Source organism: Salvelinus namaycush, chromosome 16, assembly GCF_016432855.1.
Source record: "Salvelinus namaycush isolate Seneca chromosome 16, SaNama_1.0, whole genome shotgun sequence".
Lineage (NCBI taxonomy): Eukaryota > Metazoa > Chordata > Actinopteri > Salmoniformes > Salmonidae > Salvelinus > Salvelinus namaycush.
The window spans coordinates 28,866,238-28,880,791 of record NC_052322.1 but is presented as its reverse complement, the minus strand read 5'-3'; the positions used below and the strand labels follow the sequence as shown (position 1 = coordinate 28,880,791).

The 14,554-nt window shown below is 47.3% G+C and overlaps 1 protein-coding gene across 1 annotated transcript in view; it reads right to left on the bottom strand.

Moving 5' to 3' along the window:
• The window catches only part of LOC120060743 (semaphorin-3G-like), a 62,318-nt gene that overhangs the window by 17,972 nt on the left and 29,792 nt on the right, over positions 1-14,554 (bottom strand). The window contains exons 4-7 of the mRNA XM_039010152.1: positions 9,681-9,800; positions 5,586-5,676; positions 3,898-4,014; positions 3,366-3,508 (exon numbers count right to left, since the gene is read on the bottom strand). Coding sequence (XP_038866080.1) covers positions 3,366-3,508; positions 3,898-4,014; positions 5,586-5,676; positions 9,681-9,800 — 471 coding nt within the window. The remainder of the gene's footprint in view (positions 1-3,365; positions 3,509-3,897; positions 4,015-5,585; positions 5,677-9,680; positions 9,801-14,554) is intronic.

The window sequence follows — 14,554 nt, the reverse complement described above, 5'->3', positions numbered from 1 at the left end:
ACAGCTGTGTGTGTGTGTGTGTGTGTGTGTCAGAAGGGATGTATGACTGTGTGAGAGAGATGGGAGGTATGCACACTCTGACGCTCATACCAGAGAACATCCAACAGCTGTGTGTGTGTGTGTGTCAGAAGGGATGTATGACTGTGTGAGAGAGATGGGAGGTATGCACACTCTGACGCGCATACCAGAGAACATCCAACAGCTGTGTGTGACTGTGTGTCAGAAGGGATGTATGACTGTGTGAGAGAGATGGGAGGTATGCACACTCTGACGCTCATACCAGAGAACATCCAACAGCTGTGTGTGTGTGTGTGTGTCAGAAGGGATGTATGACTGTGTGAGAGAGATGGGAGGTATGCACACTCTGACGCTCATACCAGAGAACATCCAACAGCTGTGTGTGTGTGTGTGTGTGTGTGTGTGTGTGTGTGTGTGTGTGTGTGTGTGTGTGTGTGTGTGTGTGTGTGTGTCAGAAGGGATGTATGACTGTGTGAGAGAGATGGGAGGTATGCACACTCTGACGCTCATACCAGAGAACATCCAACAGCTGTGTGTGTGTGTGTGTCAGAAGGGATGTATGACTGTGTGAGAGAGATGGGAGGTATGCACACTCTGACGCTCATACCAGAGAACATCCAACAGCTGTGTGTGTGTAGAGGAAGAAAGACGCCAACTGTTGGGGAATGTCAGCTCTTCTCAACCCGCCACCTGTGGCCTGACTAAACCATTAGAGACCCTCCCTGTAAGGCGATACTATAAGCACATCTCCCTGTAACTAAACGCTAAACTATCACTATGCCAGGGCTGAAGCTCCACTGTGGAAATAACTCAGAGCCATGATCCAGTTCCCAAACCCCAGATCATGACGTGGTCTCAGAGAAGATGAAGACTGACCTGGGGGGTCCTGGAGAGTGAACTATCAAATAAAATTATATTTGTCACATGCACCGAATACAACAAGTGTAAACTTTACCGTGAAATGCTTACTTACGAGCCCTTTCCCCAAAAGAATAACGAGTCTATATACAATGACTACCGGTACCGACTCAATGTGCAGGGATACGAAGTAGTTGAGGTAATATGAACATGTAGGTAGGGTTAAAAGTGACGAGGCAATCAGAATAGATAATAAACAAAGTAGCAGCAGCGTAAGTGAAGAGTGTGAAAGTGTGTATGTGTGAGTTTGTGTTTGTGGCATCAATATTCATGTGTGTGTTGGTGTATCAGTGTAGTATGTGTGAGTGTGTGGGTAGAGTCCAGTGAGTGTGCATAGCCTAGTGGTTAGAGTGTTGGACTAGTATCCGAAAGGTTGCTAGATCGAATCCCCGAGCTGACAAGGTAAAAATCTGTCGTTCTGCCCCTGAACAAGGCACTGTTCCTAGGCCGTCATTGAAAATAAGAATTTGTTCTTAACTGACTTGCCTAGTTAAATAAAGATAAAATAAAAAATAGAGTTAGTGCAAGAAAGTCAGTGCAAAAAACGGGGGTCAATGCAAATAGTCTAGGTAGACATGTGATTAACTGTTCAGCAGTCTTCAGGCAGTTGCCATACCAAGCAGTCACGCAGCCAGTCAAGATGGTCTCAATAGTGCAGCTGTAGAACTTTCAGGGTCTGAGGGCCCATGTCAAATTTTTTCAGCCTCCCGAGGGGGAAGAGGCATTGTCGTGCCCTCTTCAAGACTGTGTTGGTGTGTTTTGACTGTACAGGCTTTGGTTTTTCCATTTATGTTTTGAGGTTGGACTTTAGCACGTGTAGCTCGTTAGCACGTAGGGCGCACCATTGGGGTCACCTCGTTAGTCAGTATGTGTTATACCTGTGCTGGTTGCCATCTCGTTAGTGGGAAGGTGTTTCACCTGTGCTGGCCCATGTGCTATTTAAGAGTGGCTGGCCCACCTTTAGTTGGCACTCCCTATAATTTTTTTTTTTTTAAATAACATTCCTTTGTCTGATTTCCCTGATTTCATTTTGCTCCACCTTTTTGGTTTGCTTCCTGTCTTTAAGTTCATTGTGGGGTTTTTCTTTTGTTTGCCTCTTCTTAGGCAAATTTTGTGGACCATCAAGGTGAGTGTCATTTAGGTTCCAGTTATTGTTGCTAGTCAACTTTCAGTGGACACACCCATGAGTGTCTTACAGAACCCCTGCTAAAACCCCACCTGTTTTGTGTAGTTGTTGTCAGTGACTTTTTGTTAGTTCCCCCTTCTGTTTGAGCAACATTATTTGGATTTCTAGCTGGGGAATGTAGCAGGACCATGATAGGTCCTTAGTGATGTGGATACCAGGGAACTTGAAGCTCTCGACTGGCTCCACTACAGCCCCGTCGATATGAATGGGGGCATGCTCGGCCCTCCGCTTCCTGTAGTCCACGATCAGCTCCTTTGTCTTGTTGACGTTGAGGGAGAGGTTGTTGTCCTGGCACCACACTGCCCAGGTCTCTAACCTCCTCCATATATGCTGTCTCAGCGTCATTGGTGATCAGGCCTACTACCATTGTTTCAGTAGAGGCAAACTTAATGATGGTGTTGGAGTCGCGCACGGCCACACAGCCTCTGGTGAACAGGGAGTACAGGAGGGGACTAAGCACGCACCCCTGAGGGGCTCCCGTGTTGAGGGTCAGCATGGTGGATGTGTTGTTGCCTTCCCTCACCACCTGGGAGTGGCCCATCGGGAAGTCCAGGATCCAGTTGTAGAAGGTGTTCAGTCCCAGGGTCCTTAACTTAGTGGTGTTGATTGCTGAGCTGTAGTCAATAAACAGCATTCTCATGTAGGACTTCCTTTTGTCCATTTGGGAAAGGGCAGTGTGGAGTGCAATAGAGATTGCATCATCTGTTGGGTGGTATGCGATTTGGAGTGGGTCTGGGATGATGGTGTTGATGTGAGCCATGACCAGCCTTTCAAAGCATTTCATGGCTACAGATGTGAGTGCTATGAGTCATTTAGACAGGTTACATTGATGTTCTTGGGCACAGGGACTATGGTGGTCTGCTTGAAACATGTAAGTATTACAGACTGGGTCAGGGAGAGGTTGAAAATGTCAGTCAAGACACTTTCCAGCTTGTCAGCGCCTAACCTGCTGCTGGCAATGCGGCTTTGTAAATGTTAACCTGTTTAAAGGTCTTACTCACATCGGTTACGGAGAGCGTGATCACACAGTTGACCGGAACAGCTGGTGCTCTCATGCATGGTTCAGTGTTACTTGCGTCGAAGCGAGCATAGAAGCCACCAGTGTCACTGTTGGAGTCAATGAGAGAGCTTTCCCACATATCCAGATTCACCTTGGCTTCACGTAACCTGTTAGCTTCACTGAACTAACACAGGGTTTGCCTGTGGGATGAGTTAGGTGTAACCGTATGTATATTTCTCTTACCGCACACACACGTCCTACACGGGTGTGGATGGCCCCCTCTCTGTCCCCGGCCTCCATGGCCTTCTCCGTGAAGAAGAAGTACACCTTGTCATTGTCACGGTCATCATTATCAGGGATGAGGTGGGCCGCAACAAACTTAGGATCTGGAGAGAGGGAAGAAGAGAGAGTGAGTGAGTGAGTGAGGGAGTGAGTGAGTGAGTGAGTGAGTGAGTGAGTGAGTGAGTGAGTGAGTGAGTGAGTGAGTGAGTGAGTGAGTGAGTGAGTGAGTGAGTGAGTGAGTGAGTGAGTGAGTGAGTGAGTGAGTGAGTGAGTGAGTGAGTGAGTGAGTGAGTGAGTGAGTGAGTGAGTGAGTGAGTGGGAGTCAGTGAAAAAGAAAAAGAAATATAAAAAAAGAGAGCAGATACGAGTTATTTCATAGCAAGTACTGTCTATAGAAGATGTAAGAACCAAGTGGTGTAGAATAGGTGAATAATTGATATTGGTTTTAGGTGTGTATTCAGTGTGGGTGGTAAGTACAGTACAGTTCTTGTACCATGCAGCAGTCTCTGGTCCGTCTCAGTCCTCATGGTGGAGCGACCTCCCAGACTACGGAATATCACTGAGTCTCTACCCAGGAAGTCTGCAGTCAGCCCTGTGTACAGCTCCCCACCTGGGAACAGACAGAGCGGAAAGGATGGAGGAAGAGAATGAAAGATGAGGGGATGAGGAGAGAGGATGAGGAAATAAGGGATGGCAGGGGAAAAATGTCACAATGACAGGAATACAACATTGGCCAATATGGTAGACATACCCCAAGCCACATGTCCTGCATCCCTAGAGAAGGTTCATAGACTGGACAAAGATGAGATCAACTGTCTGTAACAGCATCTCCCATTGAATCAGACAGCATTCCCAACTGAACTCGTATCAGATGAAATGCTATCCCTGCTCTACATGACAGAGCTCAGGTCATGCTCCTAACAAGAGTATATTCATCTACAGTGGCCGTGTCATAGCTCCCTAAGCCCTGTCATCACTTCACTGACTGAGGATGGAAGTGTCTGTGTGTGCGCGCACATGTGTGTGTGTCTATGGCTCCGATGATCGTTTCCCAACCAAGGAGCTGAATTATAAGAGCAGCTAGCTGTACAGAGACAGTGGGGCTGCCTTACACCCCTGAGCATGCACAAACAAATAGTCAGTCTGGCTTGGTCCCACCGAGTTTTGAGAAGTGTGATTAATGCAGACTCTGGCCCCGCTGAAAGGCAATAGCTTCTTTCAATAGCTGATCCCAGAGATAGAAGAGATGCAGAGAAACGTCAGAAGGATGTGTGTGTGTGAGGAAGCAGGGAGGAGGGTTACTGACCTCCTGTCCTCCTCCTGCCAAAGAGCTCTCTTTACTAGTGGGACACAATGGCCATGACAAATACGCTCTGTCTTCCTCTCTCTCTATCTTTTTCTCCCTCTCCGTCTCCCCTTCTCTTTCTCTATATTTTTTTTCTTCCCCCCTCTCTCTTTCTCTGTCTGATTAATCTATCCATTGCGACCTCTGAAACTAAACATTTGACAGCAATTACTCCTTAATCATGATTAAAAAGTCCCTTCAGAATGAATAGAGGATAATAGATGTGTGTAGAACATGTACACAACTTGTATCCGTGTGTGTGTGTGTGTGTGTGTGTGTGTGTGTGTGTGTGTGTGTGTGTGTGTGTGTGTGTGTGTGTGTGTGTGTGTGTGTGTGTGTGTGTGTGTGTGTGTGGGTGTGTGTGTGTGTGTGTGTGTGTGTGTGTTTTTCCATGTTAGCTTTACACAGTGTATGTGAGTGAGCATTAGTGGAATATTACGTTGTTTGTGTAGGGTTAGTCTTTTGTGTATCAGTGTGCTCAAGGATAGACTGCTGGGCCTTTGGCCGTCCCTGTGTGTCTGCCTGCCAGATCCAATGAATTTTGGGACAGATCCTGGAGTTTGTGGGGTTCAGCAGCAGAGTGGACTGAGGCGGGGTGGGAAGACACACAGACACACACACACACACACACACACACACTTTTCACCCCTGCGACTTCTAGAGTTGCATGTTGATGCAGTAAATCTGACTTATTTCACAAGCTATGTCGAATGACAACAAGAGAGGAACACCCTTACTACAGTGTATCTCACAGAATCAGAAACCTCAAACCCCTTCCGGCTGTTGTGTTGAGATAAACATACTGGACTAATAAAGACACAGAGTACAGGACCTACCAATTAAGGTGCTAGCGAAGGGAAGGCTGGGGTCGTGAGGAACCTTCCCCCGTCCGCTCTCCATTTTGGTAGGGTCCATGGTGAAAACATGCTGTTTAGGGGAAAAACGAGAAATGAGATTAGAAAAATCCAGATATCACATATCATTAAAACATTAGAAGTTTAATAGTCACATGTCCAGGGTTGCAAGTGCAATTACAGGCTACAGTGAAAATCTTAAGAAAATCTTACGATTTGAATGTTTTCCTTTAATCGCCGTAAGGGCAATTACTGAACTCATTGTAAATATTTCAACATACAGTACGTCAGTCTAATACATATAATTAAATAGAACACTTAATTGAATGTATCTCTATGCCCTAATACGGTAGTGACTCTTTGACTGTAGTGATGTCATCAGTGAGGGACAGGATTAACAAGGGGTAACACAGTGAGTGTAAAAAGACAAACAGGATGAGCTCCAAGTGAATCAGGACCCAGATGAATGTCCTGTGAACTATCCACAGTCTCCAGCTCTGGGTAGCAGTTCCTAGTGCAGACACTGAGGCATTGTGGTTCTCTGGTTGAATGACTGTATACACTGTCATGTAGGACACCATGACATGGAAGTTAGCCGGATAAAATTACACTTAATAACGCTACCATGATTAAAATAACACTGTATGTCCTTGATTTTGTGGCCCTTTCCAGTAAGTGCCCTTTCCTTGGCTTTGAATCACACAGGGATTCCCAGTGGCACTAGGACCTTTCCAGCTATATTGACACTCTCAGTGAGGAGAGAGGAGGAAGTAAGGTTGGCTTTGAGTTCCACAATGTCTCTAATATAGTCATACATTTAGCAGGTTAGGAAGTGCAGCTCAGTTTCCACCTCATTTTGTGGGCAGTGTGCATATAGCCTGTCTTCTCTTGAGAGCCAGGTCTGCCTACGGCAGCCTTTCTCAATGCCAAGGCTATGCTCACTGAGTCTGTACATAGTCAAAGCTTTCCTTACGTTTGGGTCAGTCACGGTGGTCAGGTGTATATTATTCTCTCTCTCTCTCTCTCTCTCTCTCTCGCTCTCTCTCGCTCTCTCTCGCTCTCTCTCGCTCTCTCACTCTCTCTCGCTCTCTCTCTCTCTCTCTCTCTCTCAGCAGAGAGAAAAGACAGGCCCTTTGGCAAGCGGTAGAGGATCTCTGCTGTTTCTCTCTCAGTGAGCTAAATAGTGGCAGAAACACCAGATGTTACCTCTCCCTGAGCGGTGTAACTCTCCGGGCTGCACACAAACAGTACACAGTACCCTATACACACGCACAGACACTAACCTCCTTTATAAAATCTATCTAGTAACATTAGTTATCGTGATCAGATCAATCAGCATGATTTCAAATTCCAATTATAACTCCGCTTTGTGAATCTCCATAGTTCAATCTCACTCATCTTTTTCAAATAGTCAGATCTCAAACCGCTTTTACTTTCCATTCTCTATACCTCATTTGTCCTCCTTACAGCACCGCTCTACTCTCTTTACTTTACCGCCTCTCTTTTGCCTCTCCCTCCCCTCTCTCTCTACTTCATCCATCCATCCATCCATCTCTCCCTCCCCACCCCCATTCTCTCTACTCCCTCCCTCCCTCTCTTTCTCCTCCTGGCTAGTCTCTCTCAGATCCAGTCTCTCTGTGGTAACTCAGTGCAGAGCGAGGGGACTGGCGCTAGTCATGTCTGCTGTCGTTCTCTAGTCAGCCCTGCCAAGCCAAACAGCCCAGCAACCCCACTACCAAGCCTGGGCCACTGACACACTACTGGCACACACACATGCTCTCTGATGCACACACACACACACACAGGAGGTTGGTGGGACCTTAATTGGGGAGGACTGGCTCGTGGCAATGGCTGAAGCAGAATAAGTGGAATAGTATAAAATCCAACTTAAACATATGGTTTCCGTTATGAGCCGTCCTCCCCCAGCAGCCCCCACTGCCACACACACGCTAGTTTTAAGACCGCAGGACTTTATTGCAAAAAAAAAAAAAATTGTTGTTGTTTCTCTTATCCATTCATATTTTATTTGCTCATGGATGTCAGTTTGTATTGACTGCTATATTAGTGTAATAAAAACTTGAAAACACATACGCTAAGCTGCTCTCGCTCTGCTCCTCGGATCCATGTGTCGGTCTCCATCCTCCACCCCTCTATCTTTCTTCTCTCCCTCTCTTTCTCTAAGCAGATATCCACCTCTGTCTGCGCCCACAACCTTTTCAAAATCCTTCCCTCATCCTTTCCAGCTTCTTCTCTCATGATCTTGTCATTTCTCTCTCTAAGGCGAGACAGCCTCAGAAAGATGCACTCTGTCCTCTCTTCTCTTAGTCCATCCCTAACATTACCCAGCACCACAGTCATAACAGGAAAGAGACAGAAACAGAGCAATAGAGAGAAAGAAACGAAAGGTAACGAGATGAATACAAAGAGAAAGAAAGAAAGCAGGAAAGAGAGAAATTATTCCTATAGGTGGACTTTGTTGAGAACCTGACCCATTTACCTTTAGTGGGCTGTGTGTGTGTGTGTGTGTGTGTGTGTGTGTGTGTGTGTGTGTGTGTGTGTGTGTGTGTGTGTGTGTGTGTGTGTGTGTGTGTGTGTGTGTGTGTGTGTGTGTGTGTGTGTGTGTGTGTGTGTGTGTGTGTGTGTGTGAGCTGGAACCTCTGGATGTTGTCACCACTACTGGGGTTTATTTTCCTTGCGTGGCAGTGTGTGTGTGTCACCAGTGCCATTCCTACAAGGTGCTCTGGGAGTCCATGCCACCCTACGGCGGCAGCGCCACGGGGAACCCTGCATTCATTTAAGCAGTCACTAACTCATTTAGGAACACACGTCTGTTTCTTTCCCTCGATTCTGAGACGGGGGGGGGGGGGTCATGAACCTTCAGGCCGGTCTGTGGGTGGGATGACCTTTGACAGGGTGTTTCCCCTCTGTTCCAGGCCTCCCCAGGACAGACGTGCAGTCAGCTGCCTTACGTCGCCTTCAAACCTTAACACACTGTATCCATCTGCCAACACACACAGGCACAGAGAGACATAGAAACACACGCACAAGCATGCACACATACACACACACACACACAAACACACACTATGCTGCTCTACTCTACAAAGTAGATGTATTGTTCTCAGTGTCATGGTGAGCTTGTCAGAGGCAGCACAGAGATAAGATCTAAAGGTTTTTAATGAAGTGTCATAAAGCATAGGTCCAAACCACACAGAGGATGATGAATTTAGAGAGAGGGCCAACATGGCAGAACACACAACTCTCCCCACAGTTCATCCAGCAGCCCCCACCCTAACTACCAACACACACACAAACACACTAAGACCCCCAATATGACCACCACAGACAGACCACCCTTCCACTCCCTGCCTATAAATATACCCTCCCTGTCTCACATCACACCCTGTTGGTTCCACAACCTCCATCCCCCAACTTGAATAGGTGGAACCCTCACCAACCCTCCAAGCCCAGTGCCTCCCCTCCTCATGCCCAGTCCGATCCCCTTCTGCTGGGTGTGCCACGTGGGCCTGTGTGCAGCTTTGTGGGGTTTCACCACATACAGGCGCCTACACAGGGCCTCACACCAGGGCAGCAGGGCCCCGCTGGACAGCTGCATGCTGGAGCACAACCCTGGGCTTTGTGTCTTCAGCCTGGAGCTCTGAGCCTGGAGCCAGAGCACTGAATGTTACTGACGGCTACAGCCTGCTGCCTCTTTCTGTATACACTGTCTTAGAGAGAGAGAAAGAGAGAGAGAGAGAAAGACCACTGTGCTCACAGACTGGACCCAACAGGTATCAAATACTATACAACGGAGACAGACAGACAATCCATAGGGAGTAGTATGTAGAGCAAAATCAGGATGACTCGTCTGTCAGAGCCTGTGTGTGTGTGTGTGTGTGTGTGTGTGTGTGTGTGTGTGTGTGTGTGTGTGTGTGTGTGTGTGTGCGTGTGCGTGTGCGTGTGTGCGTGCGCGTGTGCGCGTGCGTGTGCGTGTGCGTGTGTGTGTGCGCGTGTGCGCGTGCATGCGGGCATGCGGGCGTGAGAGAAAAGAGGTGATGTGATGCAGTGGGTTCTTACCTCTCCACGGTAGCCCACGTACACATAGGTACACATGGGTTGGAATGCACCCGTACCACAGGCCAGCAGGTGGGTGCGGTTATAGGGCTGCAGCAGGCGCACAAAGTTGGCACACTCCGTCTGTGAACACACACGCACGCACACACACACACACACACACACAGGTTAAATAAATACAAATACACAGGACAACAATAAACTGTCAACCAATTTCTGACCATTTTGTGTAGAGTAAAAATATTTATTAACAAAGGCCATTGATTCCACATGTTAGCAATAAGGGCCAAGAACAAGAGTTTAAAAGATGAAAAACAATAAACTTCAACAAATGCTGGGCTTCCCAGATCTTTCCCACAGCCAAAGATGTGACATGGAGGGATCAGGCAACAGAGAGAAGAGAAGGAGAAAGACGGAGAGCTAGAGAGAGAGAGAGAGAGGGAGAGAATAAGAGAGGAGATCAAGAGACAGAATAATAGAAAATAGAATCCTCGATGTATCCTTTTCTTGAAGCTTCACAATAGATGCTGAGGAGTGGTGTCACAGTGACCAACAGTGTCACTGCCGTAGGGTGAGAGGGTCAAACTCGTCCACTTAGCTGCTGTGTGTGTGTGACTACTAGTATTATACACTGAATGTACAAAACATTCTGAACATGACATAGACTGACCAGGGGAATCCTGGTGAAAGCTATGATCCCTTATTGATGTCACTTTTTAAATCCACTTCAATCAGTAGTGATGAAGGCGAGGAGACACGTTACAAAATATTTAAGTGCCTTTGAACAGGGTATGTTAGTAGGTGCCACCAGGCACACCGGTTTGTGTCAAGAACTGCAACTCTGCTGTTTTTTTCAAGCTCAACAGCTTCCCGTTTGTATCAAGAAAGGTCCACCACCCAAAGGATATCCAGCCAACTTGACACAACTATGGGAAGCATTGGAGTCAACATGGGCCAGCATCCCTGTGGAACACTTTCGACACCTTGTCCTAACGAATTGAGGCTGTTCGAGGGCAAAGGGGGGTGCAACTCAATATTAGGAAGGTGTTCCTAATGTTTTGTACACCTACTGTACAGTATATTGGAGGTTTGGAGTGAAGCCAGGTGTGCTTTGTATCTATCAGCCAAACATGACTCGGCTCTCCTTCCTGTCCAGACTATAGCTGCACACACACACACACACACACACACACACATACACACACACACACACACACACACACACACACACACACACACACACACACACACACACACACACACACACACACACACACACACATACACACACACCTCCTCTCAGGTTTTAATTACCCAAAACGCTCCCTCCCTCCCTCTCTTCACCTACCACCATCCCTCTCTCCTCCCCTGCTCTGGTAGTGTATAGAGGGTAGGCTGTAGTGAGACGGACTGTAGAAATAGACTCCAGACTGGTCCCAGTGGAGAGAAGCAGCCTCCTGGCCCTGTTTCCTCCCTGTTCCTAATGTTTTGTACACTCAGTGTATAAACTGATGAGTGGCAGATCCTTCGTAATGTATTTCTCCATAATATTGAGTGTGTAACAGACAGGCGGGGTGGTAGGGTAATACCATCAGGCCTCAGATGTTTATACTGAGGGATGGAGACATCTTGTTCCAGTGTAAACAGCATGCATTCACTGGAGAGCAATCAGCGCTGTTAACACTAACAGGAAATCAAGACCATCGTTGAGGGAAACACACGCAGAGAGAGAAAGACAAACACACACACCCTCAAACAGGCATACAGCTGTGCACACACACTCGAAGACACACATGGATGCAAACACACACTCACACACACAAAGAGGCACACACAAAGCTGTTTTGGAAAAAGCAGGATGCTTCAGTCTGTCCAAGTCTCTGTGGTCCACACAGCTGGAGCTACACGGAGAAGAGAGAGCATAGAAGCAGTGTGCTGAGGAGAAGACCAGATGAGCAGACTACGGATGTGAACATCCATAACTTAGACAGACACACAACACAATCCCACCACCACACCAGCTCCCAGACAAGTGGTAGACAAAAGCGTAGGCATCAAATGCACTATAAGACGTGCTCAACTCCTAAAGTTTGGTTGCTTTAGCCCAGCAGTAGTTGTTCATATCAGTATGCTTAGACATACTGTTAACCTAGAGCGATCCACAGTGTCTGTCTGCAGATTTGTCCTTGGATTGGTTTGTAGATGATTCACTTTTTAAAGCAAGTCACTTCCACGTTTGTACCCATAGGTACGGCTGTGCCCATTAATGAACATAGTGGACTGTTTCCTCTGGCAGTGCTGGATAATGCCAGGGCACTGTGCCAAATGGCACCAAGCTGAGTTTCCAGGTCCCTGATGCATGAAGTCTCACAAAGTTCTTCAAAAGTCTCCTACAAATCCTTTAAACATTCAAATCTCTCACCCATTCACTCGGACTAATAACTCTCCCAAACCCACAACCCTGGTAGTTCCTGCTTTGTTATTGTCTGGTTCCTGCTGAGGGAGGGGCTATGGGACATCTATGTCTGCTGGGGGTAATGAAATCAGGGGTCATGTGGTCGCAACCTGTGAGGAAGGCCATCATAAAGCAAACACGTTAGGTGTTACCCAGTGGTCAACCAGCGGGGTCACACAGCCCCATTGATCAGCCGGTTCCCCTCCTTTAGCCAGTCAATAAAATACCCTCACAGACACGCACCCACCTCTAACTCCTCCATCCCCCCACAGTCAATGGAGGGAAGTAGTATGCACATCCTACAGCTCCAAGACACAGACACTTGTGTATAAGGGAAGGAGATAGATTGCGACCACCAGCCCAGCAGCCCTGCAGTGTTTTCCATTGAGAGGTCACTGTATCAGAACGCTGAATAGGTGCAACAATAGTAACACAATGCGCTCCAGCTTTAAAACCAGCCAGGCTGTCTAGTCAGTGTCTAGTCAGTGCCAGCGCCCGCTTCACTCCACGGTGTTTGTTTAATGGGAGGTCTCCATGTCCAACACTGCCTAACAAAGTTAGAGAGGGAGGGATAGCTCTGTCCTCACTCACCCGCCCGCTGGCATAGGCAGTCAGGGTATATTTAGAACACACATTTAAGTGTCCATCTGTGATGGAATGAGCTGCTCTGTACACACTCACATGTCCCTGTACCCACTGGGATAACATCAGTCCTCAGTAAGGGTTGTGAACCAAGCCTTTCTCTCTGCCAAAATCACAAACAAGTCCATTTCAACCAATCAAACAAACACCTATCCATGCCTTTGTAACTTTTTGACTTATGACATTGCCTGGGGTTTTGTCTAGCAGCAGGGAAAGGTGCAAACAGAGCCCTGATTGAGTGTGTGTGCATGTCCGAGTCTTTGTCAGGTAGAGAACAGGGGCAGAGAGGGCACCCCATCAATGGCCCTTCACTGAGCCCAGAGACAACGACATAACTGGGCCTGTCCACTGAACATACAGTACAGTCCTCAAAACAGGGGACCAGCCTCTTACATAGGGTTAACAACACATACAGTACAGTCCTCAAAATAGGGGACCAGCCTCTTACATGGGGTTAACAACACATACAGTACAGTCCTCAAAACAGGGGACCAGCCTCTTACATAGGGTTAACAACACATACAGTACAGTCCTCAAAACAGGGGACCAGCCTCTTACATTGGGTTAACAACACATACAGTACAGTCCTCAAAACAGGGGACCAGCCTCTTACATGGGGTTAACAACACATACAGTACAGTCCTCAAAACAGGGGACCAGCCTCTTACATTGGGTTAACAACACATACAGTACAGTCCTCAAAACAGGGGACCAGCCTCTTACATGGGGTTAACAACACATACAGTACAGTCCTCAAAACAGGGGACCAGCCTCTTACATGGGGTTAACAACACATACAGTACAGTCCTCAAAACAGGGGACCAGCCTCTTACATGGGGTTAACAACACATACAGTACAGTCCTCAAAACAGGGGACCAGCCTCTTACATGGGGTTAACAACACATACAGTACAGTCCTCAAAACAGGGGACCAGCCTCTTACATGGGGTTAACAACACATACAGTACAGTCCTCAAAACAGGGGACCAGCCTCTTACATAGGGTTAACAACACATACAGTACAGTCCTCAAAACAGGGGACCAGCCTCTTACATTGGGTTAACAACACATACAGTACAGTCCTCAAAACAGGGGACCAGCCTCTTACATAGGGTTAACAACACATACAGTACAGTCCTCAAAACAGGGGACCAGCCTCTTACATGGGGTTAACAACACATACAGTACAGTCCTCAAAACAGGGGACCAGCCTCTTACATAGGGTTAACAACACATACAGTACAGTCCTCAAAACAGGGGACCAGCCTCTTACATAGGGTTAACAACACATACAGTACAGTCCTCAAAACAGGGGACCAGCCTCTTACATTGGGTTAACAACACATACAGTACAGTCCTCAAAACAGGGGACCAGCCTCTTACATAGGGTTAACAACACATACAGTACAGTCCTCAAAACAGGGGACCAGCCTCTTACATAGGGTTAACAACACATACAGTACAGTCCTCAAAACAGGGGACCAGCCTCTTACATTGGGTTAACAACACATACAGTACAGTCCTCAAAACAGGGGACCAGCCTCTTACATGGGGTTAACAACACATACAGTACAGTCCTCAAAACAGGGGACCAGCCTCTTACATTGGGTTAACAACACATACAGTACAGTCCTCAAAACAGGGGACCAGCCTCTTACATGGGGTTAACAACACATACAGTACAGTCCTCAAAACAGGGGACCAGCCTCTTACATAGGGTTAACAACACATACAGTACAGTCCTCAAAACAGGGGACCAGCCTCTTACATAGGGTTAACA